Source organism: Hyperolius riggenbachi, chromosome 1, assembly GCF_040937935.1.
Source record: "Hyperolius riggenbachi isolate aHypRig1 chromosome 1, aHypRig1.pri, whole genome shotgun sequence".
Lineage (NCBI taxonomy): Eukaryota > Metazoa > Chordata > Amphibia > Anura > Hyperoliidae > Hyperolius > Hyperolius riggenbachi.
In genome coordinates this window covers 485,847,444-485,864,440 of record NC_090646.1, presented here as the reverse complement: position 1 = coordinate 485,864,440, position 16,997 = coordinate 485,847,444, and the positions used below count along the sequence as shown (strand labels likewise).

Below are 16,997 nucleotides of genomic sequence, written 5' to 3'. Positions count from 1 at the left end.
CCCGCCCTCCGTCCTCTTCCCCCCCCCCTCTCCCCGCCCCCCCCCCCCCCTCCACCCCCAAAATACAATAATTAGCCACCTCTTCCCGTTAATTTAAATCACACCAGTGAATTCCATCATACAAATATTTATGTTTATTGATATGCAGTCTGTTCAGGATTTGTACAAATGTGTTGCCTCTTACCCCCAGTTGTGTGCTCCTTCCTGTAATTGCCTGATGAAGCGGGTTTGACCTGCGAAACGCGTTGCAACCTTATTTGGAGTATACCAATAAATGTCCCTTTTGTGAATACACAGTTGTTGTGTCTGCTTGTGGGAGGTGAGTCCACCACTGCCTCCTAAGCAATAATTTTAAAACTTTTAAATATTGTTTTTATCCTTTTGGCGCCTCTGTTCTCTACCATAATACTGATTGTATCCACCTTTGGTGGAGGGGGATACCCCTTCTTGTTTTTCAAGCCTACAGAGAGCGACTTCTTATTCCTGAGTGAGGACAGGCTAATCTCCTCACCTGCCTACACAGTGGTTGCCTGGAGGTAACCCTGGTTTGTGAGTATACAATTTATACTCTTTCTAATTATCCAATTACCTTGACATACTACACCATATCGGGCTCTCGGTTCTCTCTTCTTCATTCTTGTTAAAAAAAAGGGACACATTTTGTTTTGTAAAGAGGCAGAGACACATTCAGACTTTAGGTCAACTTTACAGAAACTCTGAAGCCAATTTAAATACTTATTTTTTTCCTGCTATTTGCAATATGTGCAGTGCTGAAATGCTGCATTACAGCAGCAGAATGAGGGCTTTATACTTTCCAGGTCGTGGATTTTGCTGCCTGGGGAGGCAGAGCTTTGTGCTGTAGCTCTGCCTCTACTGGAGTCAATCTCTGCCTCTCCCCGCCCCTCTCAGTGAAAGAAGATTGAGAGGGGCAGGGAGAGGCGGTGATCGGCAGAGATTGACTCCAGTAGAGGCAGAGCTAACAGTACAAAGCTCTACCTCTACCAGGAAGCGCTCCTCAACTTTTGCCCTGAGGATTTGGGGGGTATAAAGCCCTTGTTCTGCCGCTGTAATGCAGCGTTTCAGCACTGCACATATTGCTTATTGCAAATAGCAGGAAAAAAAACAAGTATTTATATTGGCTTCAGACTCTCTTTAAGACACTGCCAAAGAGTCAAGATGGAGGATGCGGAGAAAGAAATATTTCCTCCTTACCTTGTCTTCTTCATCAGTTGTTTTACCCTCCAGCTTCCTGACCTGCAAGTCCAGTAACATCTCTTGTATTAGCCTATGAATAACCTCTGACCTCAGCCACACCTTCCTCTGCAGCCGCAGTTCTCTTTGTGCCTTAATACGAAAAAAGAAAGCCATAAGTAAATGATAGAGATCTGGCTAGACCTAGTGAAAGCAGCCAAATTCCCATAAAATCTCATTGCTGATAAATGTCTTTAAATCAAACTAAAGGTGGCCATACACTTATAGATCGAAATCTGACAGCTATCTGCCACACACTGTACACAGATTTTCAGTACATTCCAGCAGGAATCTGTGGAGCCACCACTGCCTGCAAGGACCCCAGCTCTTCCCCATCTAATGTGCAGTGTATATATAAGTAAACCTCTGGCTATAGTAGTCTCAAAACTCAGGTCCCAGCAACTACGTCTGTATAAATATTCAATGTTACCAAAAATACAAGTGCCATCACTCAACAGGCTTTTATATGGGAAACACTTTATTAGTAGAAAAAAAAACACACGCAAGGGGGTTATCCTAAAATTCCCAGAGATGGGAATGCAGGCAGTCTGTAAGGTGTCAACAGCTGACCCGTAATATCACATTGAGCCACACCCAGTTGAAGTCCGCAGAAGGCGGACGCAACGCGTAGGTGGGCGGGGCATCATCCCGCAGCTGTCCTGGAGCGTTCCGGCGTGTCGATCAGCAGGGATCCTCCATTGGTGTTGCTGGCCTGCCTGGGCTCCATGTGACCGGGCACCTCCCCTCCCGGGTTGAGGACCGGTGAAGACAAGCAAGTCTCGGCTGTGCGCACAGCAGTTACCCAGGGTCCGCAATTGGATGAAGATTGGTGAGTCCCGCACAGCGGGCGAAGAGTTTCCACTCACTCATTGCTGACACTTGGATACCAATGTGATATTACGGGTCAGCTGTTGACACCTTACAGACTGCCTGCATTCCCATCTCTGTTCCCCACTCCTCCTGCAGGGTAGATATCCAGTTAGAGGTACCGGTACCCCTGTATGGATGGTGGTATGAGAGGTGTGCTTGCGACATGTTTGATATCGGAGCGCTCCAGTGTTTTTAATTGTTTTTAGGATAACCCCCTTGCGTGTGTTTTTTTCTACTAATAAAGTGTTTCCCATATAAAAGCCTGTTGAGTGATGGCACTTGTATTTTTGGTAATGGTGATCCAGTCAGTTGTGCTGTCAATCCTGCTTTGCAGTTTGCAGGCTATACTACAAGGTTGAGTACGTGCAGATTGTTTATTTTTATTTATTTTTGTATAAATATTCAATGTATGAACAATTCTGATATCGATCTTACAGCACAGGAGATTTGGGCGCAGCCGGCGCCACCATAGACCATAATAGGAATTATGGCACACAGCAAGTAACATCGGCTCCGTCAGAAGACATAAAACACTAATTAGGCCGCCAGCAATAGCTGGAAGTTTAATGACATAATTCCCCACCATCCACGTGGACCTGGAGGGGGAATAGTACTTAACGCCTTGTGCAGGAGCAGTGTTTGCCGTATATAAGCTGTATCCTGCGCCCAAGTCTCCTGGTGGCGATTTCTCTCATACACACTTTTACTGGACCCTTGGGGTTTACTATAAAGGGATTTTACTGTGCACACACATACATAAAACAAACTCACAAAAGTTGGTAAAAAAAAAAAAAAAAGTAAAATTGCAAACGCAGAGTCGTAAATGCGAAAAATCACATGCATTAAACACAAAGACAAGCGTGAAACCTCCTTTACAAATAAAACCGATTACCTCTTCCAGCTCACGACTTAAGGAGGTACTGCTGCTGCTTGGCTCCAGAACCTGACATAGCTCCAGCAGAAGTTTACTGAACTGAGGATTCCTCTCCAGGTCTTCCTCCTCCAGGCGAAGCATCGGCAGGTGGCTGTTTACTAACAATAAAAACAGGCATTAACCAAGTGATAATAGACTTCGACCCCCCATATACCTGCCACATTAGGGTTTAGGAGAACTTTACACCCCTAGTTTACCTTCCCAGATATTTCACTGTTAGTAAAGGATATTGGGGAAGGGGGGTCGTAAGCATCAGAGGCTGCAATACATGCCTCCTCCCTGTGCCTTCTGGCAGCTTTGCTGGTCTAGTTCATGGCCATCTCTTCTGCTCTAGCCCATCATGGTCAGTAACCAGAGCAGCAGTATGTTGAGGAGGCATTTGATGCAATACATTGGTGTACTGTTGGACTATTGTTATGGGTACTTGAAAGAAAATGCCGGCACCATCCAATATCTTCTTATGCTCTTTTATTGATTCATATACAAAGCCGCCGTCATGGCAACGTTGCAGAGATAACTTCTCCTTTATCAAGCTAAGCCGCAATGTAATACACATTATGCATGCACTCTTATGCTTTATATAGAGGACATTAATGGCCTCAATTCACTAAGATCATGCTGGAGATAATAAGGCAAGAGAAAACTTACCTCCACACGTGAGAGAGTTATCTTACCTCTTCATTCCTTAAGTTACCTCTCCTGTAGTTAATTTACCTCCTCTGTAGTTAATTTACCTCCTCTGTAGTTATTTTCACATGCAGCTAATTAACAGCCTGTCTTTAACTCTGGAGTTATTTTAAGGATTGGAGAGTTAATTTAAAGACAGAAGAGTTAACTTTAGGCTTGCCTGAGGTAAAATGTTTCCTGAATACTACATGCCTTATCACCATGGTAACAACTCTAGAAGAGTTAATAAAGACAGGAGATAAGTTTAGTGAATTGAGGCCATAGAGGGCTATCCACCAATAACATTGGAGATTGGTATCTAACCAATCACTCAGGTCCGCTGCTAGCTGGACCTGATGGAGAACTGCGCTGTTGCAAGCCCATTGGACGCTGGCAAGAAGACCAGCCTCTCCTACCTTTAAATCTATTGGTTGCAACCACAAGCTGCCGTTATCTCCGCCGTCCCTCCTCCTGCGTGTATCTCCCACCACGCCCACGTCAAGCGGACCTGATGGGGAACATCGCAGGGTGACGTCAGCGGGAGCGGCGTCACTCGCTCGCTACCGCCCACTCAGAGGAACAGCCAATGTTTGGAGCGCCGACATCAGTCGGCGCCGCCCATCACTCCTGATGTAAACAAAACGGCAGAGCGTGGAGCAAGCCACATAACACAGAGATGGCGATCGTTAGTTTGTTATATAAACAAAACACTAACAAGGGCATAGGCAAGGGAAGGGAAGAGGGAAACAAACACCAGGGGGAACGGGGACACATACAGCATAAATCTAAAGATGAAAACCATCATATGTCACATAGTGGCAAAGCTTATCATATAACCTACATGTATGTATGTATGTACACACACACATATATACATACATATACATACATACATACATACACACACAAATACACACATAAATATTATATATATATATATATATATATATATATATATATATATATATATATATATATATATATATATATATCAGTGTTCTCCCCAGAATTTTTTTTTCCAGCCGGGTGGCATGAAAAAGTAGCCGGGTGGCATGAAAAAGTAGCCGGGTGGGTTGAGAGGAAAATGCAGGGCAACTCTGCTTACAGCATAGGAGGTGAGCCGATGACAGCCGGGTGGTCACCAAATCTAGCCGGGTGGAGCACCCGGCTAAAAGAGCCTGGGGAGAACACTGTGTATATATATATATATATATATATATATATATATATATATATATATATATATATATATATATATATATATATATATATATATATATATATATATATATATATATATATATATATATATATATATATATATATATATATATATATATACAGTGCCATGTGCAGCAGCCCAAGAGAAGCATCTAGAGAAACGGCAATAGATCCAGCTCACGGTTTAAACCCCGTGGTTCCATAGTATCTCATTTTTTTTTTTTTTTATCCAAAATGCCTCACGCCACAATAACTTTTTAATCCTATCTCCACCTCTCCTGGGAGGTGGAACCTGCTCCAAAATCATAAACCTAAGTTGGGAAACATTGTGTCTAGCTAAAGAAAAATGGTAGGGGACTGCCTGATCAACCAAATTCTCCCGTATGGCATGTTTGTGAGATGACAATCTCACCTTCATTTTTTGTGTTGTCTGGCCGATATATATAGAAGACCACAGGGGCATTTAAGTGCATAAACTACATACACTGAGTCACGTGTGACATCCTTTGATCTTAAATTTAGTACCCCTGTGGGGATGGACAATTTCATTACCTTTGATGACTGAGCTGCAATGCACGCAGTTCAGGCACGGAAAGGTACCTTTTCGTGTAGATACTGATCTAGTAGGCGGATCTGTATCCGCATGTACCAAGCGGTCCCTAAGATTTGGTGCTCTACGATAAGAGAACAAGGGGGGATTCACAAAATATTCTATATCTGGAAAACTATCAGACAAAAAATGCCAGTGTTTCCTAAATTTTTGACACATTGCTACTGGCTGTACTATATCTAGACACAAATGGTATCCTGTTCTCCTTCTGCCTATTGTTTCTCTGTCTACCGCCATTACCCAGACACCTCTCATGGGCTGCCTGCACCACATCAGAAGGATAACCCCTCTGCATAAATTTCAAATGTATCTGGTCCATTCTCTCTTTCCTCACTGTCTCATCCTCTACAATGGTCTGCACCCTTTGAAACTGACTTATAGGTACCGACCTCTTGGTAGCCCACGGGTGGAAACTCCCAAAGTATAACAGGGAGTTCACATCCGTGGGCTTAACAAAGAGATTGGTAGTCAAATGGCCATCCTGCCTAATGACCATTGTATCAAGAAAGATGATCCTCTCTCTGGAGCTATGGGTAGTAAGTTTAATCTCATGACATTGGTTCATTAATTCCGAGACAAAAGCTTCAAGGGTCGAATGCGGCCCCGCCCACACGCAAAAAACATCATCAATATATCTTAGCCAATGTAGGGAATATTTTTTGAAAAGACTGTTAGTATACACATATATCTGTTTATACAAACCCATGTAGAGGTTTGCGTAGGACGGGGCCACATTCGACATCATAGCAGTACCCCGCAGAGGGGTTATCCTTCTGATGTGGTGCAGGCAGCCCATGATAGGGGTCTGGGTAATGGCGGTAGACAGAGAAACAATAGGCAGAAGGAGAACAGGACACCATTTGTATCTAGATATAGTGCAGCCAGTAGCAATGTGTCAAAAATTTAGGAAACACTGGCATTTTTTGTCCGATAGTTTTCCAGATATAGAATATTTTGTGAATCCCCCCTTGTTCTCTTATCGTAGAGCACCAAATCTTAGGGACCGCTTGGTACATGCGGATACAGATCCGCCTACTAGATCAGTATCCACACGAAAAGGTACCTTTCCGTGCCTGAACTGCGTGCATTGCAGCTCAGTCATCAAAGGTAATGAAATTGTCCACCCCCACAGGGGTACTAAATTTAAGATCAAAGGATGTCACACATGTGACTCAATGTATGTAGTTTATGCACTTAAATGCCCCTGTGGTCTTCTATATATATCGGCCAGACAACACAAAAAATGAAGGTGAGATTGTCATCTCACAAACATGCTATACGAGAGAATTTGGTTGATCAGGCAGTCCCCTACCATTTTTCTTTAGCTAGACACAATGTTTCCCAACTTAGGTTTATGATTTTGGAGCAGGTTTCACCTCCCAGGAGAGGTGGAGATAGGATTAAAAAGTTATTGTGGCGTGAGGCATTTTGGATTAAAAAAAAATAAAAATAAATTAGATACTATGGAACCACGGGGTTTAAACCGTGAGCTGGATCTATTGCCGTTTCTCTAGATGCTTCTCTTGGGCTGCTGCCCATGGCACTGTATATATATGTACATATACATGTAGGTTACATGATAAGCTTTGCCACTATGTGACATATGATGGTTTTCATCTTTAGATTTATGCTGAATTTGTCCCCGTTGCCCCTGGTGTTTGTTTCCCTCTACCCTTCCCAGTCTTCCCTTCCCTATGCCCTTGTTAGTGTTTTGTTTATATAACAAACTAACGATCGCCATCTCTGTGTTATGTGGCTTGCTCCACGCTCTGCCGTTTTGTTTACATCAGGAGTGATGGGCGGCGCCGACTGATGTCGGCGCTCCAAACATTGGCTGTTCCTCTGAGTGGGCGGTAGCGAGCGGGTGACGCCGCTCCCGCTGACGTCACCCTGCGATGTTCCCCATCAGGTCCGCTTGACGTGGGCGTGGTGGGAGACACACGCAGGAGGAGGGACGGCGGAGATAACGGCAGCTTGTGGTTGCAACCAATAGATTTAAAGGTAGGAGAGGCTGGTCTTCTTGCCAGCGTCCAATGGGCTTGCAACAGCGCAGTTCTCCATCAGGTCCAGCTAGCAGCGGACCTGAGTGATTGGTTAGATACCAATCTCCAATGTTATTGGTGGATAGCCCTCTATGTCCTCTATATAAAGCGTAAGAGTGCATGCATAATGTGTATTACATTGCGGCTTAGCTTGATAAAGGAGAAGTTATCGCTGAAATGTTGCCATGACGGCTGCTTTGTATATGAATCATGGCAACCTGCTCATGGCAAGAGACAGAGGAGAGTGCTCAATCCTCATACTGCTAGACCTTTCTGCAGCCTTTGATACAGTTGACCATGACATCTTGATAAACAGGCTACAGGAATACTGCGACATTGATGGCATAGTTCTTCAGTGGTTCCAATCCTTCTTGAGTGGCAGAACCCACAAAGTGTCTATGGGGCCCATCCTGTCCACCCCTGTATCACTTAAGTATGGGGTGCCCCAGGGCTCAATCCTCTCTCCCCTGCTTTTCATGATTTACATGTTACCGCTGGGAAAACTAATCCAAAAACATGGCCTGACATACCACTGCTATGCAGACGACACCCAACTATATCTTTCCTTCAAGCCTGGTGTGACAGACCCAACGCTAACTATAAACGCCTGCTTACGTGAACTACAGAAATGGATGAATGACAACTGGCTGAAACTAAATGCAGACAAAACTGAAGTCCTTCTGATTGGAGGGCAGAGCATGATAACAAAACAACTTAACTTGCAGTCTTCACCACTGGGAATAGGAGGCACGGATCTACACAGCTCTGATCATGTGCGTAGCCTGGGAGTTCTAATTGATGGGGATTTAAACTTCAGAACTCAAATCTCTGCCGTGGTGAAATCATCCTATTTTCAGCTGAAGAACATTGCAAAAATCAAGCACCTCATACCCCCAAAAGATCTGCCAACCTTAGTCCACGCCTTCATCACATCCCGACTAGACTACTGCAATGCTCTCTACACTGGCCTTCCAAAAAAGGTCTTGTACCGCCTACAGCGGATACAGAATACTGCTGCCAGACTGCTAACCAACCAACCCCGTCACTGCCACATAACGCCAGTCCTGCACTCCCTTCACTGGCTACCTATAGAATGGAGGGTCCTATTCAAGATCGGCCTACTGACATTTAAATCCCTGAATAATCTAGGCCCTGGATACATGAAAGATATGTTGCAGCTGCGTAGCAATCCCCACATTCTCAGATCAACAGGTTCTAATAATCTAGTCATACCCAGAGTCCACTTGGAAACTTTTGGTCCCAGAGCCTTGTGTCATGCTGCCCCTACGTTTTGGAACTCCTTACCTCAACAGATAGGACAGCTCCATCCCTGGACGTGTTTAAATCCAGACTGAAAACCCACCTGTTCAGTTTGGCATTTGCAGAAATATAACTTTTGTTGTGTGAATACTTCATCCTACTAATTACTGAATCTGAGAGAGCCTAAGCGCTTTGAGTCCTATGGGAGAAAAGCGCTATAGAAATGTTATTGTATTGTATAATAAAAGAGCATAAGAAGATATTGGATGGTGCCGGCATTTTCTTTCAAGTACAAGGTTGACCAGGAGTGCTGCCAGGTCTTGCCAAGGCACATCACCCAGCTACTATAGAGGGGTGCCTTACTCATTCTTACTACTTACTATTGTTATGGGTAGGAACATGAAAGAAAGTAAGTATAATCATTGCCTACTCTGCATGTCGAGGAACTAATTAAAATTGCCTGCCCAATTATGTTATTTGGTGGTCATACCTGCCTAATTCTATCATTTGTGGGTATCCCTGATTAATTTGGGTTTACGTGCCTCCCCAATTCTATCATCTGAGGCTGCTTTATTCCATTATTTACCTGCCTAACTGTTATTTGGGGTACACTACAAAAATCATCCGACTCAGTTTATGAAACCACCGACTCCAGGTACTCAAAAATTGCACTGACTCCACGGCCCTGGTACACGCAAGCCTTATTTTGTTACTTGGGTAAAACCTAATTTGTGATTTGTGGAGCATGCTGCCCAATGTTATTTGCCTACCACTTCATGCAGCCTCCATCTGCCTATCACTATGTATCATTTAGACTGTGTTCTCACTCGAGCTAAGAATGGACTTTTTTTTGTCTGTTTTCTGCTCATTATAAAACATATAGAGGATGGATCCTATTGGATCCATTGCAGTAAGCGGATCACACTTCTGTACCGTCTGCGATAACAGGCGGATGCGTTCCTCATATACCTCAAACCACAGCAGACCATAAGGGCTGGAACCCACAGGAGCGCTTTTGGCAGCGTTTTGGCAGCGTTGCGATACGCTAGCACTTTGCCAAAACGCTGGGCCAATGTTAATGGATGGGGCAACTTCCACAGGAGCGTTTGCGTTTCCCAGAAACGCAAACGCAGGACGTGCAGCATTTTGGGAGCGTTAGCGCTTCAATGTAAAGTATTGAAACGCTAGCGGAAACGCTCAGCAAAACCTAAACTGAGCGGTTTTGCTAGCGTTTTGTGGTTCAGCACACTGTAACAAAATGAAAAATTATTCACAGGACCAATCAGGATAAAAACGCAAAACGCTACGCAACCGCTGAGCAAAAAAATACAATGTTGCAAAACGCGACCGCAAACGCGCATGAATCCGCTTGCAAACCGCTCAGACAAAACTCTAGCGGTAGCGTTTCGCGTTTGCTGTTTTCAGTGGGTTCCAGGCCTAAGGGCGGAAACTACACTGTCTGCTACCGCTGGCCCCATGTAGTCTGGTGGCAGATGGGAACCAAGCCTAACTGCTTGTAAACAGAATCTATCTAGGACTACCTGCCAATAATTAGAAACCACATAGAACTCCCAGCATGACTGGTATGTGCATGTCACTGCGATCTGCATATTGTAGGTATTATCTACTCGTCCTTGGTAATATCTGTGTGACATTGATATGATCCTGTTATTGGTAATATCTGTACAGCTCTTGTAATTTGTCTGTACCTAAGGTAAAAATGACAGTAGGGGTGTCACGGGATCAAATACTTACCTGTTCTGACATCTTCGCATCACAGGTGACCACCCCTCAGCAGTGCATTTGCGGTCCTGTTTACAATGACCTCCGAAGCTCTTCGGCAGTCTGTGCTCCGCCCCCAGCTCGGCAGCCACCAATTAAGCGGCGGCTGCTGAGCTGCGGGTGGGCCCAACAACACAGATGGGGGTGGCCAGAGCCACAGCGATTTTTAAAAAAAGCTACTTATCCGTTAGCCGGGCGCATCCGGCAGGTGGCGACAAAACTCCACCAGAGTTACATCTTTCCCTACTATCCATGGCGGCCTGGAGGGGGAATAGTAATTAGCACCACCTGCCGGATGCGCCCGGCTAACGGATAAGTACCAAAAAAAATTGCCAAGGCCCACTCTCCAAGGGGTCGTAGCAATCACCTGCCAGAATAGGTAAGTATTTACCTGTTCTGTTTCAGGGCTGCGTAATGTTAGCACTTCATAATATTTAACTCTGCAACACCGCCCCCCATCCATCCTCACTAACACAGAACCATTTTTAACTTGGGTACTGTTTATGTCTTTTTTTGTACCGTTTAAATACATTTCTTTCACTAAAGCACATATAACACTGTATGATAAGGAGCAGTGGTGCATGCTGTGTTATTTGGCTCCAGCCACAACCTGTTTTGCCAACCCTTTTAGGGGCCAGAGGTGCTCCTGTATAGATCATCTGTGATCCTAGAAATGAGGAGAGTAAATAACACAGTAGCTTCTCCAGCTCACCGTATTGCAGCGTCCGAGATGCCATGTTCCCTCTGCAGCTGTCACTGGTCAGATGATGTACAGGAGAGCAGTGGCACCACTTCCAGACACCCCCCGCACTTTGCACTCACTACAGCAGCACTGCATTCAGCAACAACACCAGCGACCAGAGCGGGAGTTTTAAGTCGCGTCGCTCTGGAAGTGAAGTCAGCAATAGGCGTGCAGAAAAGCTATAGTGCATCTGCATTCTAAACACTAGAGGGAGCACGGAGCACATCTCTTCCATGGACATTTGCTGCTGCTGTGCATAAACTATCACACTGGGCTCTATTCATAAAAAAGTTGTGGCGAAAAAACTCCTGGAGGGAAAATACCGCAGCGGTATTTTACACTTCTGGGTGGTCATTCAAAAAAATCTTGCCAGCTGCGATGCAAGAGCGGAGATCTCCCGCTGAAAGCTGGCGGTAAGCTGTCGGAAGGCATGCGGAAACACTTCAGCCGGCAGAGTCCCTCCGTGCACTGCTCTCTCTGGGAGGTCTGTCCCATTCACTTGTATGTAATCCGCAAAATCAGAGGAAGCGGTATTTCCCGTCCACATACCGCTTCCTCTAAACTTTATGAATGGCCATTTTGTTACTTTTTTCTAGATTAATCTAGAAAAACACTGGAGAAGGCGGAAATTTCTCGCTCTGCTGGGGGATTGTAGATTTTCATGCGGGAACAGCTTTTATGAATCCCCACTTGGATAAATGGTCAGGAAAGTCCGCTGTTTTGAGCGGAAAACTTGCGGGAAAGTTTTATGAATAGAGCCGCCAGAAGTGTAAAATACCGCTGCGGTATTATACCTCTACGAGTATTTACGCCACAAGTTTTTTTTATGAATAGAGCCCAATGTAACATTATTAAACATTCGGTGCTAGCTGGAAGCCCCACGGTAAACAGGCGTACAATCACACACGCGTTGTGACTGGCCAAATAGTGTGGGTATCGTTTACTTACTAAAACCTATTAGAAACCTAGCAGTTCAAGAGGGTGCCCCTAATCACATTAACTGAATTTCATTATGAGGTTTCCTGCTGGGTCACCCTAGGACATATGGGACAAAGAAATAAATCTTTACTTACCTGGGGCTTCTTCCAGCCCCTACAAGTCACCTGTGTCCCTCCTCACAGCTCCCTAGTCTTCTCCGCTGGCAGCCCTGCAATATCAGCGCATGCACAGTACACTCCTGGTGATGCTGATGTGCTCTGTGCGGTGCGGGCGCACTCCCGCAGAAGAAGTCGACCCAACAGGGGGCTGCCAGTGGGACTCAGAGAAGACCGGAGCTGCGGCGAGGGCCACACAACACTTCTAGGGGGCTGGAAGAAGCCCTGGTGTCTAGTGGTTCCTTCATGCTTGTAGTCTAACAGTAACCCCCACTGCCCTGGTAGTTCTCCCTTACCATAGCTTTCCCTGGTGGTCTAGAGGCTACCCACTTCTATTTATAGGTTTCCCTGGGGTCTAGTGGTTCCCCTGCCTTTATCTAGTTTATATCCGCCTTATCTTATAGATTACACTGGTAGTCAATTTGTCCATTCTACTCCCCCATCCCCCCTAATACCTTTCTCTAGTAGCCTAGTGGTCTCCACTTATAGATTTCCTTGATAGGCTAGCGCCCCACCTTATAGCTTTCCCTGGTATCCTGGCAGCCCCCCTTCCCCTTTATATATTTCCATGGCAGTCTAATAGTTGCCCCCTCCCTCTTATAGCTTCCCCAGGCAGTCTAGTGGTCCCTCCAACCCCACTTTCCTCATACAATTCCCCGGAAGCCTAATGGTTCCATCTCCCCCATAGACCTCCCTGGTAGTCTAATATTTCCCCCATTCCATGGTAGTCTAGTGGTCGCTCCTACCCCCTTACAACTTTCCCTGGTAGCCTAGTGGTCCCCCTTCCACCTCCAGGGCCGGCGCTACCATAGAGGCAAAGGGGGCAATTGCCCCAGGGCCCCAGAACTTGTACTACTACAAGAGGAAAAATTTTTTTCAAATCGACCTTATAGTTTTTGAAACAACTGATTTTAAAGTTTCAAAGGAAAAAAATACACATTTAAAAACCCGTCGACTTTAATGGTTAATAGCAAATCCACCTTAAATGCTAGAAACCCTAAATTTGCAGGATATGTTAAGGAGATCAGTGGGAATAAGAGGAAAGACCTTATAGTTTTTGAGAAAATCGATTTTAAAGTTTTGAAGGAAAAAAGTATACTTTTAAATGCGGTAAATGTCACTTTTAGTAGCAAACCCAACGGTAGTGTAATTTTACATGTATCAAAAGAAAGAGCAATAAATTTCCTGACGGGGTTTCCAGGGGGTCCATACACAGCCGCAACGCTTTGGCCAGGGATTGCTATACAGCCGCAATATGGCTGTATGAAGATCCGACCGATTGAGGCTTCACACTCTGACTATACCAGCTGCAAAAAAAGGTCCCTTAATGCCGATTTTTGTTCCGGGGTATCTGTTGGGAGGCCCCCCAGGTTTATTTTTCCCTGGGGCCCCATTGTTGCTTAAACCGGCCCTGTCCACCTCATAGATTTCCCTGGTAGTCTAGTGGTCTCTCCCATATAGATTTCCCTGCTAGTCAAATGGATTTCCCTCCTCCACCACCAGTCTACTGGTTTGCCTCCCCTTTATAGCTCACCCTGGTAGTCTTGGAGTTCCTCCCTTGCAGAGATTGGCAGCAAGAAGTGGTACTGGTAAGTGGAAGCAGGAGATTTGGGCGCATGAGACAAGTGGACAAAAAGGGCGCCCCATTCACTCCCATTATAAATATCGTTTAATGGGCGCCGAACAGGGAAAAAAAGGCGCCGGAGATTATTAACCTCCCTGGCGGTTAATTTTTTTTTTTCCTAATTGAAAAAATCCTTTTTTTTTTTAATTTTTTTGTTTTGTTTCATGTAAAGCTACCAGAGTGGTAGCTACATAAAACACCACTAGAGGGCGCATGTGGCCCTCTAGTCCGATCGTCGCCGGCATCTATAGCAAACAGGGGAACGCGTATATAACGCGTTCCCCTGTTTGGCTTCTCCTGTCGCCATGGCGACGATCGGGATGACGTCATGGACGTCAGCCGACGTCCTGACGTCAGGCACACCCGATCCAGCCCATAGCGCTGCCCGGAACTCATTGATCCGGGCAGCGCAGGGCTCTGGCGGGGGGGGCCTCTTCAGCCGCTGCGTGCGGCCGATCGCCGCAGAGCGGCGGCGATCAAGCTGTGCGCGCGGCTAGCAAAGTGCTGGCTGCGCGCACAGCAATTTACAGCACACAAATCGCCCCACCAGGGGCTGAGATCTCCCCCTGCGCGGCATAGCCCGAGCTCAGCTCGGGCTTACCGCCAGGGAGGTTAACGTTTTACAAACGGCGCCCGGAGATTTTTAATGTTTTATAACTGTGCTTGTGATGATTTAACTTTACAAAATGAGCCCGTGACGAATAACGTTTATAAAAATACTAAACATATTTATCCTGTTTAATTAAAACATTATTTAACATTTTAACCCTTACTGTTTGTAAAACACTATTATTCACAAAATAAAGCGATCGGTACGTAACATAAATTGCAATATATCTTTTACAATCACTATTTGTAAAACATTTCTAAAACATTATTATCCACCCCAAAAAATTATTTACATTTTTTTATTTAAATTTTTTATTTATTATTAATGTTTGTAAAACATTATTATCCATAGGGGGTCTTAGGTTTAGGCACCACCAGGGGGGTCTTAGGTTTAGGCACCACCAGGGGGGTCTTAGGTTTAGGCACCACCAGGGGGGTCTTAGGTTTAGGCACCCCCAGGGGGATCTTAGGTTTAGGCACCACCAGGGTGTCTAGGGGTTAGGGATAGGTACAGGGAGGGCTTTGGGGTGGTTAGTTTTAGGCACCACCAGGGGGGTCTTAGGTTTAGTAACCACCAGGGGGATCTTAGTTTTAGGCACCACCAGGGGGGTCTTAGTTTTAGGCACCACCAGGGGGGTCTTAGGTTTAGGCACCACCAGGGGGGTCTTAGGTTTAGGCACCCCCAGGGGGGTCTTAGGTTTAGGCACCACCAGGGGGGTCTTAGGTTTAGCCACCACCATGGGGGTCTTAGGTTTAGGCACCCCCAGGGGGGTCTTAGGTTTAGGCACCACCAGGGGGGTCTTAGGTTTAGGCACCACCAGGGGGGTCTTAGGTTTAGGCACCCCCAGGGGGGTCTTAGGTTTAGGCACCACCAGGGGGGTCTTAGGTTTAGGCACCACCAGGGGGTCTAGGGGTTAGGGATAGGTACAGGGAGGGTTCTGTGTGAGAGTAGGGATAGGTATAGTTTTAGTAAAATTTTAATAATACTAATCAACAGTTATTATGAATGTACTTATATTAATATCATTGTTATAAACAATATTTTCACATTTTATTATAATAATAAACGAGAAATCAAGATTATTCATAACAATATATAATTATAATGTTTAAACAAATATTACTGTTTTTTTAACAAATGTAATTATAAGTTTCAGTTTAGAAACAGGGAACATTAACGTTTTAAGAATTGCCGATTTCATACACATTATTTAATGATTTATAAATTCTTAAAATACTATTTGTAAACGAAATTCTACACAATATTTTTATAAACGATAATACTGCTTATCGTTTACACCACGTGCCCTTTTTTCCCCGACGTCCTTTTTTGATGTACGCCTATACTCTCACCTCTCCCAGTTCCTGCAGGGACTGCAAACCTTCCATGGATTGTACTGACGCCAGCCTCCTGTATTGCGTGTACCGGATTCCAGTTTGATGACAGCACATGCAAGTACAAGTGGCTGGCTGCAGTATGAGCCATGGTAGAGAGCCAACAGGAACCAGGGGAGGTGAGAAGATACTGGTGAGCTCAGCACCACTTTCTGCTGCCGACCTCTACAAAGAGCAGGGAGGAGATGATGAGACACCAGGGTGGCATACCTTGGGTAGCCTCACAGATGTGCCATGGGGGCACAGGTGCATGGTAGGCATGTGGTGCTCATCTGCAGTATGGACTTAAATATACTGTAGTGCCGAAAATAAGTTGTTTATTGAAAATGTCATTATGTTGAAACTGAGAAGCATTATTTTCTTAGGGAAACTTAATGCTTTTTTAAATTTTGATGCTGGTAAAACACTTTAGAAAAGTTAGGACAGGGATGTTTACCAGTGTATTGCCTCATACCAGGGTTACAGAATTTCACACTCAGAAATGCTGTTTTCAACCATCTTTCAAAGCTGCTTAGCACTCAGGTGGTAAGCAGCATTCAACTGATGTAACTGGAGGGATTTTATTTGAGGCTACTTTCACAGTGGGACGTTATAGTCCTGCATTAATAGTGATATAACGCAGATTACCGCACTGCAATGTTAAGCCTATGCGAATTTCTCAGTGTGACGTTAACTCCGCTTTGTAAATGTTGCGTTACGGTAACGCACTGCTGCAGTGAGTTACCGGTAAACACAGATGTTAAAGCAGTAGGATTAAGGTCCGTACACACGTCGGACTGCAGGCAACAACGGGTCATTCGTCACCTCCCGCTGGGCGGGTTTTCAGCAGACAGTCCGGCGTGTGTACAGTCTGTCGGCGGACTGATACGGCTGTTACTGAGCGATCCGCCGGGCGGA

At 45.1% G+C, this 16,997-nt stretch overlaps 1 protein-coding gene across 1 annotated transcript; it reads right to left on the bottom strand.

The window, feature by feature from the left end:
* Positions 1 to 1,143: 1,143 nt before the first annotated feature.
* HAUS4 (HAUS augmin like complex subunit 4) lies at positions 1,144 to 11,511 on the bottom strand. The gene is made up of 3 exons (XM_068271548.1): positions 11,349 to 11,511; positions 3,014 to 3,153; positions 1,144 to 1,344 (listed from the first exon to the last, which is right to left on the bottom strand). Exons 1-3 carry the CDS (start codon positions 11,371 to 11,373, stop codon positions 1,153 to 1,155), a joined length of 357 nt encoding a protein of 118 aa, XP_068127649.1. The 5' UTR covers positions 11,374 to 11,511; the 3' UTR covers positions 1,144 to 1,152.
* Positions 11,512 to 16,997: the final 5,486 nt, after the last annotated feature.